This window comes from Salmo salar, chromosome 12, assembly GCF_965601325.2.
Source record: "Salmo salar chromosome 12, fSalSal1, whole genome shotgun sequence".
NCBI classification, from domain to species: domain Eukaryota; kingdom Metazoa; phylum Chordata; class Actinopteri; order Salmoniformes; family Salmonidae; genus Salmo; species Salmo salar.
The window spans coordinates 19,908,188-19,930,126 of NC_138302.1; the positions used below are offsets into that span (position 1 = coordinate 19,908,188).

General features: G+C 47.9%; 1 protein-coding gene across 1 annotated transcript; it reads left to right on the forward strand.

Moving 5' to 3' along the window:
• Positions 1–2,422: 2,422 nt before the first annotated feature.
• On the forward strand, positions 2,423–21,611 carry LOC106564333 (uncharacterized). The gene is made up of 10 exons (XM_082958695.1): positions 2,423–2,932; positions 3,771–3,814; positions 4,124–4,189; positions 7,901–7,967; positions 8,166–9,433; positions 15,215–15,965; positions 19,163–19,502; positions 19,704–19,945; positions 20,097–20,276; positions 20,886–21,611. The coding sequence occupies exons 1-10, from the start codon at positions 2,864–2,866 to the stop codon at positions 21,132–21,134; spliced, it is 3,276 nt and encodes a 1,091-aa protein (XP_082814821.1). The 5' UTR covers positions 2,423–2,863; the 3' UTR covers positions 21,135–21,611.
• The last annotated feature ends 328 nt before the right edge of the window (positions 21,612–21,939 follow it).

Sequence of the window (21,939 nt, forward strand, 5' to 3'; positions counted from 1 at the left end):
CTTGGATGGCAGGGAGCTCGGCCCCAGTGATGTACAGGGCCGTACGCACAACCCTCTGTAGCGCCTTGTGGTCAAATGCCATGCAGTGGCCTTACAAAGTGGTGATGCAGCCAGTCAAGACGCTTTCAATGTTGCAGCCGTATAACTTTTTGAGGATCAGAGGGTCCATGTCGAATCTTTCCAGCCTCCTGAGGGGGAAGACGCGTTGTCGTGCCCTCTTCACGACTGTGTTGGTTTGTGTGGACCATTATAATTCCTTTGTGATGTGGACAGCAAGGAACTTGAAGCTCTTGACCTGGTCCACTACAGCCCCGTCGATGTGGATGGGGGCGTGCTCGGCCCTCCGTTTCCTGTAGTCCACGATCAGTTCCTTTGTCTTCCTGACTTTGATGGAGAGGTTGTTGTCCTGGTACCACACTGCCAGGTCTCTGACCTCCTCCCTGTTGGCTGTCTCATCATTATCAGTGATCAGGCCTACCACCGTCGAAAACTAAATGATGGTGTTGGAGTTGTGCGCGGCCAAGCAGTCGTGGGTGAACAAGGCGTACAGGAGGGAACTAAGGGGCCCCCGTGTTGAGGGTCAGTGTAGCGGATGTGTTGTTGCCTACCCTCACCACCTGGGGGGGGGGGGGGGTTAGGAAGTCCAGGATCCAGTTGCAGAGGGAGGTGTTTACTCCCAACATCCTTAGCTTAGTGATGAGCTTGGATGGCACAATGTGGTTGAACGCTGAACACTGAGCCATGACCAGCCTTTCAAAGCATTTCATAGCTACAGATGTGAGTGTTACCGGGCGATAGTAATTTAGACAATTCCTGCCACATCCAACGAGCATCAGAGCCAGTGTTGTAGGATTTGATCTTGGTCCTGTATTAACGCTATTCCTGTATGATGATTCGTCAGTGGACGTAGTGGGATTTCTTATAAGCGTCCAAATTAGTGTCCCGCTCCTTGAAAGTGGCAGCTCTAGCCTTTAGCTCAGAGCAAATGTTGCCTGTAATCCAAGGCTTCTGGTTTGGATATGTACGTACAGTCACTGTGGGGATGACGTCGTTGATGCACTTATTAATGAAGCCGGTGACTGATGTGGTAAACTCCTCAATGCCATCAGATGAGTCCCGCAACATAGTCCAGTCTGTGCTAGTGAAAACTCTTGGTAAATAGTATGGTCTACACCTTATCATGAGGTATTCTAACTCTCACTCCATCTAAGGCTAGGACACACAGCCAGGGTTGAGCTGAGGATGAGAGAGTAATGACCAACTTGATCTATTTTGACAGTTTAAAAAGTAGGGAAGGCTCTCCTGTGAGAAAAGTTGACTTGATCAGATTACACATATTTTTTAAAACATCAACTCTTTCCTCCAAACGCAACTCATCTGCACATGATCCATTTTCCAGAGAGACAGAAATGTAATAGAATACAATAGAATAAATACAATAACATTGAATTTAATAGAATACAATAGAATACAATAAAATATCATAAAATATCATAGAATACACTACAATACAATACAATAATATAGAATACAATAAAATAGAATAGAATAGGTCTTCTGCATGACCTTGCTGCTATGGTGATCCTTCCAGACACACTGTTTCTAAATGTATACATACTGAACAAAAATATAAACGTAGCATGCAACAATTTCAAAGATTTTGCTGAGTTACAGTTCATATAAGGAAATCTATCAATTGACATGAATGAATTAGGCCCTAATCTACGGATTTCACATGACTGGTTAGGGGCACAGCCTTGGTAGGACTGGGAGGGTATAGGCCCACCTACTTGGGAGCTAGGCCCAGCTGATAAGAACGAGTCTTTCCCACAAAAGGGCTTTATTACAGACATAAATACTCCTCAGCACCCCTCCCCCCTCAGATGATCCCACAGGTGAAGAAGCCTGATGGGGAGGACCTGGCCTGGTGTGGTTACACCTTGTCCCCAGCACAAGGTACATATGTGTAATGATCATGCTGTTTAATCATCTTCTTGATATGCCACACCTGTCAGGGGGATGGATAATCTTGACAAATGATCAATTGCTCACTAACAGGGATGTTAACAAATTTGTGCACAACATTTGAGAGAAATATGCTTTTTGTGCATATGGAACATTTCTGGGATCTTTTATTTCCGCTCGTGAAATATGGGACACTTTACATGTTGCGTTTTATATTTTTGTTCAGTATAGTTTAACCTCCCTCTCTCTGTGTGTCATTAGCAAAATAACCAACTATAACAGTGCTCCACTGCTCCTAAATTACTGGTAGCAGCCCGCCATTTCCTTTTTCTTCTGTAACAAAAGGTCTTTAAAGCACAAAGAGATTATTTGTGTCCAAGACTCCTCCTTGTCCCTGCCGGTGTGTGCTGTCTTGCCAACTCCTATGGTCACTGTCACGCTAAACAATGACCATAGAAGTTGGCAAGGCAACACAAGAACAGTTTTGGGAACAGGCTACCTCATTCATTACCATTGAAATCGGGAAAGGCAAAATGCACAGTACAAAAGTGTACTTAATATGTTAAGGTTAGCAGGTTGTATGACTTGGTGGCTGTGCCAGCTAGTGACCACTCTGCAGAGTTGCCTCCAGAACAAGATTCAGGACGAAAAATGCTAGCTTGCCCTTTCTGCTTCTTGTCTAGCACCTTCTGCGTTGCCAGGACGACCAAAGGGGGCTGACCCCGTCCACGTGACAGAGCGCCTCTCTTCTCCTGCTTCGGGGTGTAGTGTGTGCTCTGTTGTGCTGTCTGCTGCCACTGTGACAGATTTGGGGGAAAGAGAAAGTGGTCTGCTCTGGTTTTGCCACCAGACAGTGGAGTTGGTCGTCTGGACCGAGAGAGCAGTCGGGCATTGAAAGATGGAGCTCTCTGCGGTCGGGGAACGCGTTTTCGCCGCGGAAGCCATTCTGAAACGCCGCGTTCGCAAGGTGAGCATGCCGCCGTTTTTTTTGCGCTGCAGAAGAGCAGACGTGGGCGAGGGTCTCCGCGGCGTGCTTCGCGGGCGAGAACCGAGGATCTGTTTTTTAATGACAACGGGGAGGCCTTGCTGTAGCTAGTAGCAAGCGGATGCTTCTCTAGCAAGCCGTTTTAGCTAGCCGAGAAGCTAGCAAGTGTGCTGTGCTGATGGTTTTCAGTGAAATGTCGTAATAAATAGCTATCTAACGTTGCACAAATGAGTCGGCGTGTAAATACAACGTAAACTTTAGCTAATTAGCAATGCCAATTAAAATAAAGGCCGGGTTTGCGTTCAATGCAAATCTACGCTTTGTCTTTGACTTTTTACCCAGACAGCTGGACTATAAATATATGATTGCACCCCGCATACCATAGGCTATCTCGCCAAACCATACATTAAAGTCGACTGTGTGTCATTATTAACTTTAGCTACATAGCAGCTAAATCAGTTTTTCCCTCTCTAGCTTGGGTAAATGTTTTGTCCAGATGCCAGTGGAACTAATTTGCTAGCCAGCTTGTCTGTGTCTGCTTGATGGTGGTGTTTTGTAGCAGCTTTTCCCTCTAAAATGACAAAACAAGACAGGCATACCAGCCAATTTGTTAGTCAGAACTGAGCCAGTTTATAATAGTCAATGTATTGAGTTACGTATTATTTAGAGTAATACGTTAGTCTTAATATTTATCTTAGTGATCATGAATAGCTAGGTAATAAGAAGCATTTTTTGCTCATACACTAGCTATTAAATGGCTGAATACAGTATTGAACACTTTTGGGATTTTTCTCATTCCGCTGTACCTTTCTCTCTTCAGTCTCGCCTAGAATACCTAGTGAAATGGAAAGGATGGGCACTGAAGTAAGTGATTGCCTTCCTAACTAAAAAAATCATTCAGAATTGTAAATCTTTGCATACCAGCAATCACCTTGTCTGAAGAGACATGTTGTGTTTTATAGAACATATATCCTAGTAGCTACATCTTTAATAGACTTAAACTTCTCCAAGTTATACCATAACATGAACATGTTAGCCTGTTTTGTGCTAACATTCCACTCCTTGTACTCTGTGTCACGTGCCAAACTTGCAGTGGAATGTTAGCACAAACATACTGTTTCCCAGGTTATGTAAATGTAGAAATTAAACAATTGTGGCACCTCTTTGCTTTAGACACAGTACCTGGGAACCAGAAGAGAATATCCTGGATGGCAGACTGATCGCAGGATTTGAACAGAAGTGAGTGGAACAGTTAACAGTATTTTCAATTCCTTTAAGACAAGTGATGTTTATGACACGGTAAGGACATTTGAGAATTCATCCAAAAGTCTAACACAATTCTCTCTCCTGTTCTCTCTCATCCCAACATCAGTTTTCCTGTTCTCCCTCATTTTTCCAGCTCCCCTCTATCTTTCTCTCCTCGTTCCCTCTGTTGCGCTCTCTCTCTCCATCTCTTTCACTCCGTCTATATTTAAACGTCTTATATCTGTGCAAGTCCTCTCTTTGTCTCTTCCTGCCAAACCCACTTCAAAGCACTCTGCTGCTTACAGAGGGATCGTGTTTACATGGAACTAAAATGATCCCGTCAGTAGAAGGTGTGTGTGTGTGTGTGTGTGTGTGTGTGTGTGTGTGTGTGTGTGTGTGTGTCCAGTCTTAGTCAAACAAACGTCAAACTGTTATTCTTTTAGTTTTTTCTTCATTCAGATCCCTATTAGCTGACGCCATAGCAACCAACCGCTAGCTAGTCGGCCTGGGGTCCGCTGTTCTGCTTTCACACACCCAGTCTGTCTCATATTTCAGCCTATTGTCGATATAGTGCACTACTTTTGACCTGAGCTCATAGGGATTTGGTTAACGGTAATGCCCTACGTAGGGAATATGGTGCGATTTGGGGCGTCACCCCTGGTCTTTTGATCATCCCTGTCTAACTGGAAGTTGGGATGTATGAGAAACAGGATGTTACATTAATAAACTTCTCCCTCAGTTGGCTTTGAACTGTATCAGTGGAGGCCTAGATGTTATTACTTCAATAATTGGCTCAATCCCAATTCAACCCTATCCCAGCCTATTGTATCCAGGCAGGCTAGGGTCAGGGTAAGAAACAATCCCAATTCAACCCCATCCCAGCCTATTGTATCCAGGCAGGCTAGGGTCAGGGTAAGAAACAATCCCAATTCAACCCTATCCCAGCCTATTGTATCCAGGCAGGCTAGGGTCAGGGTAAGAAACAATCCCAATTCAACCCCATCCCAGCCTATTGTATCCAGGCAGGCTAGGGTCAGGGTAAGAAACAATCCCAATTCAACCCCATCCCAGCCTATTGTATCCAGGCAGGCTAGGGTCAGGGTAAGAAACAATCCCAATTCAACCCCATCCCAGCCTATTGTATCCAGGCAGGCTAGGGTCAGGGTAAGAAACAATCCCAATTCAACCCCATCCCAGCCTATTGTATCCAGGCAGGCTAGGGTCAGGGTAAGAAACAATCCCAATTCAACCCCATCCCAGCCTATTGTATCCAGGCAGGCTAGGGTCAGGGTAAGAAACAATCCCAATTCAACCCCATCCCAGCCTATTGTATCCAGGCAGGCTAGGGTCAGGGTAAGAAACAATCCCAATTCAACCCCATCCCAGCCTATTGTATCCAGGCAGGCTAGGGTCAGGGTAAGAAACAATCCCAATTCAACCCCATCCCAGCCTATTGTATCCAGGCAGGCTAGGGTCAGGGTAAGAAACAATCCCAATTCAACCCCATCCCAGCCTATTGTATCCAGGCAGGCTAGGGTCAGGGTAAGAAACAATCCCAATTCAACCCCATCCCAGCCTATTGTATCCAGGCAGGCTAGGGTCAGGGTAAGAAACAATCCCAATTCAACCCCATCCCAGCCTATTGTATCCAGGCAGGCTAGGGTCAGGGTAAGAAACAATCCCAATTCAACCCCATCCCAGCCTATTGTATCCAGGCAGGCTAGGGTCAGGGTAAGAAACAATCCCAATTCAACCCCATCCCAGCCTATTGTATCCAGGCAGGCTAGGGTCAGGGTAAGAAACAATCCCAATTCAACCCCATCCCAGCCTATTGTATCCAGGCAGGCTAGGGTCAGGGTAAGAAACAATCCCAATTCAACCCCATCCCAGCCTATTGTATCCAGGCAGGCTAGGGTCAGGGTAAGAAACAATCCCAATTCAACCCCATCCCAGCCTATTGTATCCAGGCAGGCTAGGGTCAGGGTAAGAAACAATCCCAATTCAACCCCATCCCAGCCTATTGTATCCAGGCAGGCTAGGGTCAGGGTAAGAAACAATCCCAATTCAACCCCATCCCAGCCTATTGTATCCAGGCAGGCTAGGGTCAGGGTAAGAAACAATCCCAATTCAACCCCATCCCAGCCTATTGTATCCAGGCAGGCTAGGGTCAGGGTAAGAAACAATCCCAATTCAACCCTATCCCAGCCTATTGTATCCAGGCAGGCTAGGGTCAGGGTAAGAAACAATCCCAATTCAACCCCATCCCAGCCTATTGTATCCAGGCAGGCTAGGGTCAGGGTAAGAAACAATCCCAATTCAACCCCATCCCAGCCTATTGTATCCAGGCAGGCTAGGGTCAGGGTAAGAAACAATCCCAATTCAACCCCATCCCAGCCTATTGTATCCAGGCAGGCTAGGGTCAGGGTAAGAAACAATCCCAATTCAACCCCATCCCAGCCTATTGTATCCAGGCAGGCTAGGGTCAGGGTAAGAAACAATCCCAATTCAACCCCATCCCAGCCTATTGTATCCAGGCAGGCTAGGGTCAGGGTAAGAAACAATCCCAATTCAACCCCATCCCAGCCTATTGTATCCAGGCAGGCTAGGGTCAGGGTAAGAAACAATCCCAATTCAACCCCATCCCAGCCTATTGTATCCAGGCAGGCTAGGGTCAGGGTAAGAAACAATCCCAATTCAACCCCATCCCAGCCTATTGTATCCAGGCAGGCTAGGGTCAGGGTAAGAAACAATCCCAATTCAACCCCATCCCAGCCTATTGTATCCAGGCAGGCTAGGGTCAGGGTAAGAAACAATCCCAATTCAACCCCATCCCAGCCTATTGTATCCAGGCAGGCTAGGGTCAGGGTAAGAAACAATCCCAATTCAACCCCATCCCAGCCTATTGTATCCAGGCAGGCTAGGGTCAGGGTAAGAAACAATCCCAATTCAACCCCATCCCAGCCTATTGTATCCAGGCAGGCTAGGGTCAGGGTAAGAAACAATCCCAATTCAACCCCATCCCAGCCTATTGTATCCAGGCAGGCTAGGGTCAGGGTAAGAAACAATCCCAATTCAACCCCATCCCAGCCTATTGTATCCAGGCAGGCTAGGGTCAGGGTAAGAAACAATCCCAATTCAACCCCATCCCAGCCTATTGTATCCAGGCAGGCTAGGGTCAGGGTAAGAAACAATCCCAATTCAACCCCATCCCAGCCTATTGTATCCAGGCAGGCTAGGGTCAGGGTAAGAAACAATCCCAATTCAACCCTATCCCAGCCTATTGTATCCAGGCAGGCTAGGGTCAGGGTAAGAAACAATCCCAATTCAACCCCATCCCAGCCTATTGTATCCAGGCAGGCTAGGGTCAGGGTAAGAAACAATCCCAATTCAACCCCATCCCAGCCTATTGTATCCAGGCAGGCTAGGGTCAGGGTAAGAAACAATCCCAATTCAACCCCATCCCAGCCTATTGTATCCAGGCAGGCTAGGGTCAGGGTAAGAAACAATCCCAATTCAACCCCATCCCAGCCTATTGTATCCAGGCAGGCTAGGGTCAGGGTAAGAAACAATCCCAATTCAACCCCATCCCAGCCTATTGTATCCAGGCAGGCTAGGGTCAGGGTAAGAAAACATGTAACGTATTTCACTGTTTTGACGTTGACTTTATCGGGTGATTAATTGGAATCCCTTTGATGTTTTTCTCAGAGAGCGTGAGAGAGAACTCCACGGACCAAAGAAGCGGGGACCCAAACCCAAAAATCTTCCTGCCAAGGTATTGTTTTGGATGTTCTTGTCTACCACTATCACAACCATACCAAAATTAGGATTAGCTCATATATTACCGGTCCCAATGAGAATGTAAGAGCAAGACAAAACCTTTCCTGCTGGAGGTTATGATGATGATTTTCTCCTTTTGAGTTTCCAACTCACTTTACTTTCATCTCTCTCCTTCTCTCTCCTCCCTTCTCAGGCACGTGGCGCCCAAAAGAGAGAGACCCCCACCACTCGAGCGCCTCGCTCCACTTCTTCCTCCTCTCCTCGAGCCCCTTCATCCTCCTTCCCCTCCGCCTCTCCAGCACCCTCCCCTAAACTCAACTCCCTAGCAGCGACACACAAGCTGAAGAAAGACATTCGACGCTGCACTAGTATGTCCCGCCGCCCCTTACCTCGCCCCGACCCCCTGGCCACTCCCGGATCCTTCTCCGGCCCCAGTGGGTTCCCCTCGCGGCCCCCCGTCTCCCCCTTCTCAGAGACCGTCCGCATCCTCAATCGTCGCGTCAAACCACGCGAGGTCAAACGGGGTCGCATCATCCTGAACCTCAAGGTCATCGACAAACCAGGAAGTGGAGGCGGAGGAAGGGGCGGCGGGGGTAACCGGAGGGCGCCATCCAGCTCCATGTCCCTCCAAGGGGGTCGTCAGAACATCCCCTCCCGAAATAGGATCATAGGGAAGAGGAGTGGAGAGGCTCCGTACCGGCCCTTCCAGCCCATGCTGGGGTTCCCCATGTACGGGAAGCCGTTTGGTCTCCAGTGTGGTGGCCCCGGACCTCTACACCTTCCACACTCAGCCACAGGCTCCAGCACAGGGACCTCAGGGGCTAGGGACACCCAGCCACCCCCCTCTCCCTCCAGCTCCAGTGGATCCACCACACCCGCCCAGAACCATCCTACCCCTCCTGGACCCGCCACTGGGGCCTCTGGGTCGGCTCCCAACTTGAGCGCCCAGGCTTCGGCCTCCTCTGCCCAGTCTACCCCTAGCCACCCCCCAGAGCTCCAGAAGAACCAGAACGCTGAACAAGGACCAAACCCCCTCCTCCCCTCCCTCTCCTTTGCTTCCGGGTCCTCCTCTTCCTCCTTTGATGAAGAGGATGATGCTGATGCTCTGGACCTTTCCGCGCCTCAGGAGGGGAAGAGGAAGCTTCGCCGTCGGCGCCGGCAGAAACGCCAGCCGCCCTCCGTCAGTACCGCCTCCCCGCCTCACCCCCCTGGCGCCTGCCCCTTGACCTCCAATCCTCAGAGGGTCCCCGCCGAGGGCGACCCCGACTGGCACCCAGAGATGGTGGCGAGCAGCGCCAACGTGGTCGTGACCGACGTCACCACCAACCTCCTCACCGTCACTATCAAAGAGTTCCCCTCCCCCTCATCCCGCCCCTCCTCCCCCCAACCAATACTCCCAGAAAATACCACCTCCTCACCCCCCCCACCACCACCCCCACTGAAGAACCCCCCACAATCCAAGCCATAGGAAGAGATTAAAGAAGTGGAGATGAATGAATTAGCCTGGCTCCCTGATCTGTTTGTGCTGTCTTGGCCAACTCCTGTGGTCATTGTCTGGGACCAGGCTAGGGAGTAATGCTATTTTAACACAGAAGGTTAAAAAAAAAACTTCCAATAATAATGAAATTCAGGCCATTGAATATTGAAGAAGAGCGTTATTTTTTTGAACAGAACTATAAAAAGCTAACAGCAGGGCGTGCAATATACATCTATAATAATGCTGATTTGTCTATCTTTATGCAGCATGATTTCTCTTCTGAGGATCAATAAAGTTTATTCAATTCATGTCCACTTTCACAACCTTGACTGTTTGGAGGCTGGTAATAGAAACCTTCAGTCATAATAACGTTCAAATCAATTCAATCTTTATTGTAGGGAAATTCATACAACCAATAACAGTGTTTGTTATTTGTTCATATTTATACCCATTTTTCCCATTGGAAGTCCAACTCTAAGGTTTAAATGAGGTGCTGAAATGACGTTGCACTTGCTTTGTTGGGCTTCGGCAATACTGCATTTCTACATTGAGATATTTAGCAACGCACTTGACTCCATTAGTGACAACAACCGTATTCTGTATCATTTCCGTATCCAATATCCACATGTTAATTACAAGCCCTTCTTTTTTTCCTCTCTCTCTCGAATGCACAGGCCTATATAAGTATATATTTATATGCACGCACAATGTTAATTCAGCTGCAAAAAGAATACAAATAAGCGGTGAAAGCGTAGAAAGTTAAGTTATTGCTTTTCTTATTGCCATGTTCCAACGCCTGCCTTTAACTCGCTGTCGCCTTCAAGATTCCGGAATGTTCAGTATTCCTGGAACCTCAGTCAAGACTCTAAACTGACTCTCTAATTATTTAAGCCGTGGACTGCATGGAGTGGGATTAATGATGATGTAGTATGTAACCTATCCACCGTGAACACGTCTGTTTGTACCTACCAGATATTCTCTGCATCATGTCTGTACCTACCTACCAGATATTCTCTGTGGAATAACCTGTAGTCCAAACCTCTCAATGGCCTTCTGAACCAGTTTGTGTTGGCGTTCTGATATCCTGGTCCCAGATCTGACCATCTTCTGGTGCTGCCCCTGTTTCTATAGGGCCCCTCTCTCTCTGTCTCTGTCTCTCTCTCTCTCTGTCTGGTGTATTTGTACAATATTATTACAATATTTAAAAGCATGTGTTGCCTTATAGCTGCTCAGTTCCAACTCCACTGCATCTCGTCCGTATACTGTATTAGATGGCTGCACCAATTTGTAAGTCGCTCTGGATAAGAGCGTCTGCTAAATGACGTAAATGTAAAAATGGTTGAGTGTCGTCTAGTCTTTGATACTGTGATAATAATAATACAAATCCACAAACGCATCATCATTCAGCTGTTAATGGATAAAAACATTCTGTTGACTGTCATTGGCTAAACCAGTAGATTCTGTTGACTCATTGGTTGAGCCAGTAGGAGTGTTCATGTACTTCTTGGTGATGTTTTAACAGTTGATATATAAATAGGTAGTACAACTTGACATAGTGGCCTACATTTATACCAAGCAGGGCTCTAGATTTCTCTTGTTTTTTTTCATCTTTCTTTTTTAATTTGTCCATTTTTGGATGTAATTTCAAGAGCCATGTCATTGGCACTTTAATGTAATGACAAGAAGCCGACCTGAAGAATCAAATATGAAATGTTTGTCCATGTAAACTGTTTTATGGGGGGGGGGTTCATTTCGAGGGCTTTTGCTTATGTACCTCATTATATATTTTTGAATGAAGTGTAACGTGGATGCTTTACCTTTTTAATAATGACCTTTTATTGTTATTGTTGTTTTTGATTCATGTCCAATATGGGTTTGATAAGAATGGAAACCCCCTGAATTTTTCTATGAATTATAAATGTGTGTCAAGACTGCAGTTTGTCTCGTAATATTGGTCATATGAATGATGTACATTGAATTGTGTTAATGGTAATAATGATGCTAATGACGAGGATAATGTCGACGGTAACGTTGTAATAATGTAGCTGAAGCATGTTTTGCGAGCCCTTATTGTACAGGTAAGGTGAGCGTGGTCATGTTGACGTTCGTTCGTTGTTGCTTTCTGTATATGTTCTGTTGTGCGAGGCTTTTTAATTAAAAAAACACCTCCAAGACAGTTCTTTTTGTTGTTCATCTCTTCAGTTCTTTACAGAGGAGTTCTCTGACCACTTATATGGTGATTCTTGTGAGTTTATCGCTTTAAGATTCCATTTGGAGATTCAATCTGGAATCTTGGCTTTCAACTGAAGGAGAAAGTTGTGTTTGATTCTCTATGGCTGGTTTCCAGGGCCGGATCAAGCCTAGTCCTAGACTTAGAGCAGTAGGTCTGAGGAAACTGGCCTGAGCTCAGACCACTGTGTTGGTAGTTCCCTGATGGTCCACATGGTGGCACTGTTAACACAGGTCACATGGGCAGGATTTTTGCTCTTAGCCTGCACTCTCAGAAAAGGTTTGAAGAGATGAAGGTTGGGGCGATGGTTGTGCTTCCAGGGCTTTGGTGGCCTTCAGGGGTCAGCCACGGAACACAGAACTTGAGAGCATATCTGTGGACACACTACTGTGAGCAAAGATAGCCCCTTCTCTTCCCATTGTCCTTCCCACGACATGTTTTAAGTTCCTAGGTATACACATCACAGACAAACATCAGACAGCCTGGTGTGGAAGATGCAACAGTCATCCAGAACCCTGACAAACTTTTACAGGTGCACAAATGAGAGCATCCTGTCGGGCTGTATCACCGCCTGGTGCGGCAACTGCACCGCCCACAACCGCAAGGCTCTCCAGAGGGTGGTGCGGTCTGCACAACGCATCACCTGGGGCAAACTACCTGCCTTCCATGATACCTACAGCACCCGATGTCACAGGAAGGCCAAAAAGATCATCAAGGACATCGACCACCCGAGCCACTGCCTGTTCACCCCGCAATCATCCAGAAAGCTCGGTCAGTACAGGTGCATCAAAGCGGGGACAAAGAGACAGAAGCTATTTTTCAATCTCAAGGCCATCAGACTGTTAAACAGCCATCACTAACTCAGAGGCTGCTGCCAACATTAAGGGCCAATTTAATAAATGGATCACTAGTCACTTTATACAATACCACTCAAAATAATGGCACTTTAATAATGTTTACATATCTTACATTACTCATATCACATGTATATACTGTATTTTATACCATCTATTGCACCTTGCCTATCCCGCTCAGCCATGCTCATCCATATATTTATATGTACATATTCTCATTCACCCCTTTAGATTTGTGTGTATTAGGTAGTTGTGGAATTGTTAGATTACTTGTTAGATATTACTGCACTGTCGGAACTAGAAGCACAAGCATTTCGTTACACTCGCATTAACATCTGCTAACCATGTGTATGTGACAAATAAAATGTGATTCGATTTGTATGCCTTGTCTACTATCGTCCTATTCTACCACACTCCTCACCTTCAATCCTTCATCTCCCTTTAGCATCCATGTCCTCAACTATTCTACCACCTTCTCCCATCCAGCCCAGCCCACCCCATACTCTGGCAGGCCACCCATGGTCCCCTCTCCTCTCCCGACCCCAGCCATTCCTGCTCTGGATGGCCTCATTCCTCTCTAGTTTGGTCTCCCCATTCCTCCTCCATTCTCTCCCAGAACCAGCCCATCCTCCCTTCTCCTCACCCTCTCTCCTCTCACCATCTCTGGCTGGCCTCCCATTGCGGTTTAGGGACTGGACAGATGGGACTTCCTAGTGGGATGGCTGCCACTCCAGGACATCTACAGCACCCGGTGTCACAGGAAGAAGAAGAAGATCATCAAGGACCTCAGCCACCCACGTCTTGGCCTGTTCACCCCGCTACCATCTAGAACCCGGAGACAGTACAGGTGCATCAAAGCTGGGACTGAGAGACTGGAAAACAGCTTCTATCTCCAGGCCTTCAGACTGATAAACAGTCACCTCTAGCCGGCCTCAGTACTCTGTCCTGAACGTAGTCACTGTTACTAACCGGCTATCACCCGGTACTCAACCCTGCACCTTAGAGACTGCTGGCCTATGTACATAGTCATGGGAACACTGGTCACTTTAATCATGTTTACATACTGTTTTACCCACTTCATATGTATATAATATATTCTAGTCAAGGCTTATCCTAACTATTGCTGTACACACCTTTTCTATAAATAAACTGTCCATACCGTCTATGCACACCATCATATACATACACTGAGTATACAAAACATTATGAACACTTTCCATGACACAGACTGACCAGGTGAATCCAGATGAAAGCTATGATCCCTTATTGATGTCCCTTGTTAAATCCACTTCAATCAGTGTAGATGGAGAGGAGACAGGTTAAAGAAGGATTTTTAAGCCTTGAGACAATTGAGACATGGATTGTGTATGTGTGCCATTCAGAGGGTGAATGGGCAAGACAACATATTTAAGTGCCTTTGAACAGGGTATGGTAGTAGGTGCCAGGCACACTGGCTTGTTACAGGAACTGCAACACTGACGGGTTTCTCACGCTCAACAGTGTCCTGTGTGTATCAAGAATGGTACACCACCCAAAGGACATCCAGCCAACTTGACACAACTATAGGAATCATTGGTGACAACTTGGGCCAGCATCCCTGTGGAATGCTTTCGACACGTAGAGTCCATGCCACGACAGAGTGAGGCTGTTCTGAGTGCGGGGATTTGTCTGTATTGTTTTGTGTTGTTAGATATTACTACACAGCTGAAGCTAAAAACATAACAATTTCGCTGCACCTGCGATAAAATCTGCAAAATATGTACGCGACCAATAACGTTTAATTTGATTTGATTTACTAGAGTATATTGTCCAGGCAAACTAGACCAGACTCGTGCTGTGCGTGGGGGATATCGTATCGAAGCGTCGGTTTATGTTCCGGTCTGGTAATAGAGGATGTATGCCTCATACACGCATCTGCTGTGAGCGCGCACATACACACATACAATCCATAAACGGGTGTAGTATTTCGGTCTCTCTCTCTCTCTCTCTCTCTCTCTCTCTCTCTCTCTCTCTCACTCGCACACACACACACACACACACACACACACACACACACACACACACACACACACACACACACACACACACACACACACACACACACACACACACACCTCTATCGTATTAGATGGTGTTCATAATGTTATTTGCCTCTTCACCTCCAATGACGCATCCCACACACACACCCTCCACTCCCTCGTCTGTCTCCCCGCCTACTCTGTCACGGTTCCCATAGTAACTACGGACGGAGGACAGGAGCGGAGCTTAGCAACACCGAGAGAGGGAGACGGTCTTTCGATTTAGGCCTGCTGACAGAACAATCGGTATTTCTACATTTAGAGAAAAACGCAACAAACGCGTCTGTCAACCGCTGTCGTTTGTTTTCTGCGTTTGGAGGTGTTGTTTTTTGTTTTTTTTTTTGGGGGGGGGGGGGCGTATTATAATATAGGCCTAGGTTATTCGTTTTATTTAATCATATAAAAAAGCAGGTAGATTAATCAACTGATAGGCTATCGAGGAGCGGATTATGAAATCGCACGAGTGATGTTGGCTATAGCATTTTCATAGCCTAATGTAATCTAGATTGTGAGGGGGAAAAACGGACCTTATTTTTCAGTAGAATCTATATTTCCAACGGAATTTGATCTCTGATTTGTAGGCTAATCTATCGATCGCTTTAGCCCATCTCGCCACGCTGCCGCTATGAAGTTCGTTGTCGTCTTGGTCGGTGCTGGATCCGTGGTCTTCCTCGGCGCGGTCATCTGCATCATCGCCAGTGTTTACCCGCGGAAAGCTGCCGCGCATCAGGACCTGTCCGACAACGCGACTCTGTCTGCTGAGCCCTTGTTTTCCCTGGGTTCCGTGGCTCACGCCGGTCCATTGGGCGCTCTCCATGGTGCTGAATCCTACGAGGGCGGCGGAGGAGGCGGCTTGGGGCTCGGGCTGGGGGGTCCCTCCACTCTCAACGAGCTCAGCCCCGGGGAGGTGACCGGTGGTGGTGGTGGAGGGGCGCAGAAACAGTTCAGTTTCAGCCGGCTCATCTGCACTCCGATTCCCGCCGGAGAATGCAAGCCCAAGAGCATGAAGCAGCAGGCGGACGACCCTTCACTCTATGTGGATGAAGACTGGAGCTTCCTCCGGACCACCGCGGACGACCTCCGGCAGACGGTGGTGCAGCAGAACGGCCAGATACTCATGGATCAGCGGACCATCCGTGAGCTGACGGGGAAACTGTCGGAGTGCGAGAGCGGCCTGGAGGACGGGAGTCCCGGGCACTCCGAGCGGAGCCTGGGGGCCTGGGCGGGCAACCGCCGACTCATGGCCGGGGATGATGTGAGCTCGTCGGCCGCTGTGCAGCTGCAGACCGCTAGAGCCGTGGAGGAGCTAGAGAGGGCCATTCTCAACCTGAAAGACCGCATCGAGAAACTGGAGGTGGGTTGGGTGAATATTGAGTATAGCTTACCCTATAGCCCAAAGCCACAGACTGTAGTCGTATACAGTCTCGATATAAGCTAGCTACAGGCAAGCGTATGAATAGGCTACTTTTGTAAAAAGTTTCAATAGTAGAGATAATGCGCCTTGGAGAGCGTATAACACACGTTAGCGCCTTGAGGTGCGCTGTTGATAGGCTTAGCCTATATGTCCCAGTGTGTTTTATAATGTCTTGATCATCTCCAGTCAGTCACTGAGCTAGGCCTATAGGCTATAGCCTACTACGGTTAGCCTATGGATTATTTATATGATTAAGGGAGATTTATGCAATATGACTATATGGCTACTGATTGCTTGCCCCCAAACAGAGTGAATCTTTCAGTAGATAATCCAGAATAATGAAAAACATGTCGCCACCAATTGTTAGCAATATCCAACACCGACAGAAAGACAGACAGACATGTTGCACAACCCAATGTCTCAACCTTATGCAACAAATAGGCTACAATATCAGCGCGGAAACAGAGGCGCCCCAATTCTAGAACCTCCACTTGGCGCGCCGGTGATGCATGGGGCGAGGCATAGGCTATATCACGTGATAACGAGGTAAATGCCCATGGGTCTAGTATTCCTAACGGCTAGAATATCCTAATGACATCAATTATTTGATTGACTTCAGGACCTCTAACTCACCCCTACCCTCCCTCCTCCCTCCCTCCCTCCTCCCTCCCTCCTGACTTTATCGACATCATGATCCCTGACTCCCTCCCTCCCTCCTCCACCTCTCCTCCACATCCATCCATCCATCCATCCATCCATCCATCCATCCATCCATCCATCCATTCATCCAACCATCCAACACACAGCCTCTCTCATCAGCATCATTACACTCACCCAGTCCCTCAGCGCAAGGGGATATAGTTTCTTTCATGTGCTGTCTCTCTCCCCTCACCACGCAGCTCTTACATCCGCATCCGTCCACATCAATAAAATATGAAGGGATGCTGGATGAAGAGAGGAGAGACCTTGAGACTTAAGCCATACTGTGTGTGTGTGTGTGTGTGTGTGTGTGTGTGTGTGTGTGTGTGTGTGTGTGTGTGTGTGTGTGTGTGTGTGTGTGTGTGTGTGTGTGTGTGTGTGTGTGTGTGTGTGTGCACCTGTGTTTTTGCTGTAGCTTGCTGTCTTAAAGGTATTGAGTGTACGTGTCAGAGAGAGAAAGAGAGAGGTGAGAGAGAGAGAGAGGTGAGAGAGAGAGAGGTGAGAGAGAGAGAGAGGTGAGAGAGAGAGAGAGAGAGAGGTGAGAGAGAGAGAGAGGTGAGAGAGAGAGAGAGGTGAGAGAGAGAGGTGAGAGAGAGGAGGTGAGAGAGAGAGGTGAGAGAGAGAGAGAGGTGAGAGAAAGAGAGAGGTGAGAGAAAGAGAGAGGTGAGAGAGGTGAGAGAAAGAGAGAGGTGAGAGAGAGAGAGGTGAGAGAGCTAGGGAGGGTGAGGAAGATAGCGAGGGTGAGAGAGGGAGAGAGAGAGAGAGGACATAGAGCAAATGAGAGAGAAGAGAGATGAGAAAGAGAGAGAGAAAGAGAGATAGAGAGATGAGAAAGAGAGATGGAAAGAGGGAGAGTCAGTCTGATGTAAGAGAGGCTATTTTATTGCTTGAGACACAACATTTCCCAGTGCATTCTAACATACTGCACAGTCAAGGAACAGTGAGTGTGAATGTAGTCTATAGCTGTCCAGGCATTCAATCTCTCCTCACACCAACTATCTCTCTCTCTCTCTCTCTCTCTCTCTCTCTCTCTCTCTCTCTCTCTCTCTCTCTCTCTCTCTCTCTCTCTCTCTCTCTCTCTCTCCTCTCCTCTCTCTCTCTCTCTCTCTCTCTCTCTCTCTCTCTCTCTCTCTCTGTCTCTCTTTCCCTTTCTCTGCCTCCCATCTTCTCTTTCAGTCTGTCTGTCTGTCTGTCTGTCTGTCTGTCTGTCTGTCTGTCTGTCTGTCTGTCTGTCTGTCTGTCTGTCTGTCTGTCTGTCTGTCTGTCTGTCTGTCTGTCTGTCTGTCTGTCTGTCTCCTGTTGCTCTCTCTTGTCGCAACCCTCTCACTTTACTCGTACTTAGTTTCTCTCTCTCTCTCTCATACTCTTTCTCTCTCTTTCTCTCTCTCTCTCTCATACTCTTTCTCTCTCTTTCTCTCTCTCATACTCTTTCTCTCTCTTTCTCTCTCTCACTTTCTCTCATAATCTCTCTCTGTCTTTCTTTCTCCATCCTTCCTCTTTCACCTACACCAACTAATTTCTCTCTCGCTTCCTCTCTATTCACCTCCTCTCCCTCTCTCTCTCTGTCTCTCTCTCTGTCTCTCTCTCTCTCTCTCTCTGTCTCTGTCTGTCTCTCTCTCTCTCTCTCTCTCTCTCTCTCTCTCTCCCTTCCTCTCTATTCACCTCCTCTCTCTCTCCACTTTTACCCTATCTCTATCTGCGTGCCTGTCTTTCTTTTCGTTGTTTTCTTAAAGATGCAGTAATTCATGTCAGAAGCTAGCAGATTCATTACTTAGTTTCAAAGCACAAACGTTTGTTAGCACATTTCTCGATGTGGCTTTAACTATGGAGGGAGCCATCCTGCCCCGCTAATTGCAAGGGGGTTGCCTAGCAACACAAACCTCTGAGAGAGTCAAAGTCTGCATTGCATGACAAATTCCCATGATTTGTAAATCTGTATCTCACAAAATAACTAGATACAGTGCATTCGGGAAATATTCAGACCCCTTCACTTTTTCCACATTTTGTTATGTTACAGCCTTATTCTAAAATGGATTGAATTGTTTTTTTCCCTTCATCAATCTTAACACAATACAAAAACTTAAATATTACATTTACATACATTAGGTATTCAGACTCTTTACTCAGTACTTTGTTGATACACATCTCTCTCTCTCTCATCTCTCTCTCTGTCTCTCTGTCTCTCTCTCTGTCTCTCTCTGTCTCTCTCTCTGTCTCTCTCTCTCTCTCTCTCTCTGTCTCTCTGTCTCTCTCTCTGTCTCTCTCTGTCTCTCCTCTCTCTGTCTCTCTCTCTCTCTCTCTGTGTCTCTCTCTGTGTCTCTCTCTCTCCTCTCTGTCTCTCCCTCCTTGCACTATCACTCACTCCTCCACAACCTCCTCTTTTCTTTCTCTCTGTCCATACTAACCCCTTCCTCTTCTCTTTCCCTCTCCTCTCACAGTTGGAGATCGGCCCTGCTGCCCTCAACCTCTCCGTTGAGACTCCATCCCCCAGCGCCGGCGTGGGCGTCAGCAGTGGCATCGGTACTAAAGTTCAAGGGTCACCGTCATCAGCATCAACGACAGGAGGCGGTAGTGTCTCCTCGGGGGGGCGAAAGGCCCCTGGGGGCCCTGGCAGAGGAGGTGGAGGCCCCTGGAAGGACCTGGAAGGAGAGCTGGAGAGGAAGATTGAGATGCTGGAGAAAGAGCGGAAGGCACTGAGGAAGGAGACACAGACACATCACAAACAGATAGACCAAGGGATTGATACTCTACACCACCGCATTGCAGAGCTGGAACAGAAGTGAGTGGAACAGAAAAGGGGAGGAGGGAGGAGGGGGTACTATAGGGAACTAAAAGAAGGTCAAATAAGTTGAGCCCAGATTTGCTAGAAAGCAAAGTAAGAAGGACAAAACGGTAACTTCTTCTTTTACTACAACTACTACTACTATCTGTTTCACAGAGCCAAATGTAAACCATCTCTCCATACTGTCTCTCCTTCAGGTCTGACAGAGTACAACTACCCAGACGGCTATGTCCTCTCCTTCCCCGTGAGGACCAGATACATGTACGGCCTGGTGCGGAGAGAAATGCCGGAGATGTATGCCTTCACCGCCTGCGTCTGGCTCAAGGTGAAAGAGGGGGGTATCGGCACCCCCTTCTCCTACTCCGTCCCGGGACAACCCAACGAGCTGGTGCTGCTACAGGGGATACACAACCCTGTAGAGCTTCTTATCAATGACAAGGTAGGAGTGTGTGTGTGTGTATCATTATCATATCAGTTATCTCCTCCTTTTGTTCATACTTGTATAGTTTTATGAATAACATTGATTGGTCGATTGATTGATTGATCGACTGATTGGTGATTGGGCTAAATGTCCCTTCCCTCACTTCTAGGTGGCTCAGCTGCCCCTGTCCCTTGCCCAGGGTGTGTGGGAGCACATATGTTTGAGCTGGACCCTCAGAGACGGGGTATGGAAGGCCTACCAGGGGGGGAAGCTGAAGGGGCGCGGAGAGGGGCTGGCTGCATGGCACCCCATCAAGCCAGGAGGAGTGCTCATTCTGGGGCAGGAGCAGGTGGGTGAGAGGGATGGAGGTCTGGAGGGTTGGAGAGTTAGAGGGATGGAGGTCTGGAGGGGTGGAGAGTTAGAGGGATGGAGGTCTGGAGGGGTGGAGAGTTAGAGGGATGGAGGTCTGGAGGGGTGGAGAGTTAGAGGGATGGAGGTCTGGAGGGGTGGAGAGTTAGAGGGATGGAGTGATGGAGGGGTGGAGAGTTAGAGGGATGGAGTGATGGAGGGGTGGAGAGTTAGAGGGATGGAGTGATGGAGGGGTGGAGAGTTAGAGGGATGGAGTGATGGAGGGGTGGAGAGTTAGACGGATGGAGTGATGGGTGGTGGAAGGATGGAGGGGTGGAGGGATGAGAGATTGAGGGGGGGAGGTGGCTTGTCCTGTGGCAAGAGCAGGTGAGAAGGGTGGGGTCGAGGTGGAGGGTGGAGGAGTGGAGGAATGGAGAGATGGATGGGGTGGAGTGATAGAGGGATAGAAAGGTAATAAGAAACCTTGAGAGGAACCAGAGTTTTCTGGCTGGCTGGCTGGCTGGCTGGCTGGGTGGATGAGTTGTATTGTAATCCCTGATCTCTCTCTTTCACTCTCTATCATCTCTATCATATTATATTTCCTCTCTAGGACACGCTGGGCGGTCGTTTCGACGCCTCCCAGGCCCTGGTTGGGGAGCTCTCCCAGTTCAACCTGTGGGACAGGGTCCTGAAGCCTGCTGAGGTATCCGCTCTGGCTGCCTGTTCCTTGGGCACACTGGGCAACGTGGTCCCCTGGACAGACCAGGACGTAGAGGTCTACGGAGGGGCCACCAAGGAGGCTGTGGACCCCTGCAACCAGCCACCCCGGGCCAGCCCCAGCTCCAGCCCTAAACAGTGAAGGGTTAGATGGGTTGGTAGAGGGGTCTCTTGGTTGTTATAAAGGGGGCTCAGTGAGGCCAGAGGGGTTAGTTGGTTTGTTGATGCTCCTCATAAGAGGGGGGTTTGAGGTGTTTTTCTGGGGCAGGGGTTGTGTGATGGGGAACTAGGGTAGAGATGGAGAGTCAGTTGAGTTGTTTTAAAGGGGCATTGCTCTTTCCAAGAGCAATGCTTGAGGTGTGCTTGAGGAGGCTTTTCGGAGGGTCTGGGATCAGGGGGAGTAGAGATTAGTTGAGTAGGTGTGTTGTTATCTGGTGTGTTGTGTGTTGTTATCTGGGTGTTGTTCACCCACTGAAGGTGTTAACATCAACAGCGCTACAGCTGTTGAGAACAACACCCAGACTAGCTTTAGCTCCGCGGCGATGTGGGAAGATGTTAAGGGAAAGGTGCTGCTTTTTTCACCCCTCTGATTTGTGTTTTAGAGAGTTGGGTGGGTGGGGGTGGGGGGTGGGGTGGGGGGGTTGGGGTTCTCAGCCCCCCAGGGAAGAGCTACATATGCCACGCCTCATCTCATCTCATCACGTGTTCTGAAGCTTGTGCGTCTAACTTTGAAATAGGGATTTTCTTCTGCTTTTGGAGATGTGACGCCAGTGTTGCTACTCAACTGTGTTTCTGATCAACAACAGCACGTTAAAAGTGAGCGTTTGGATTTCTTTTTCTACTGCGCATTTTGTTGATTTTCATTGCAGCGATGTTTTTTTTTCTAACACAGTGTCTTTTTTCTATGTATGTGTGTTATGTGCTTTCAAATAAACTCTCCATTTGAC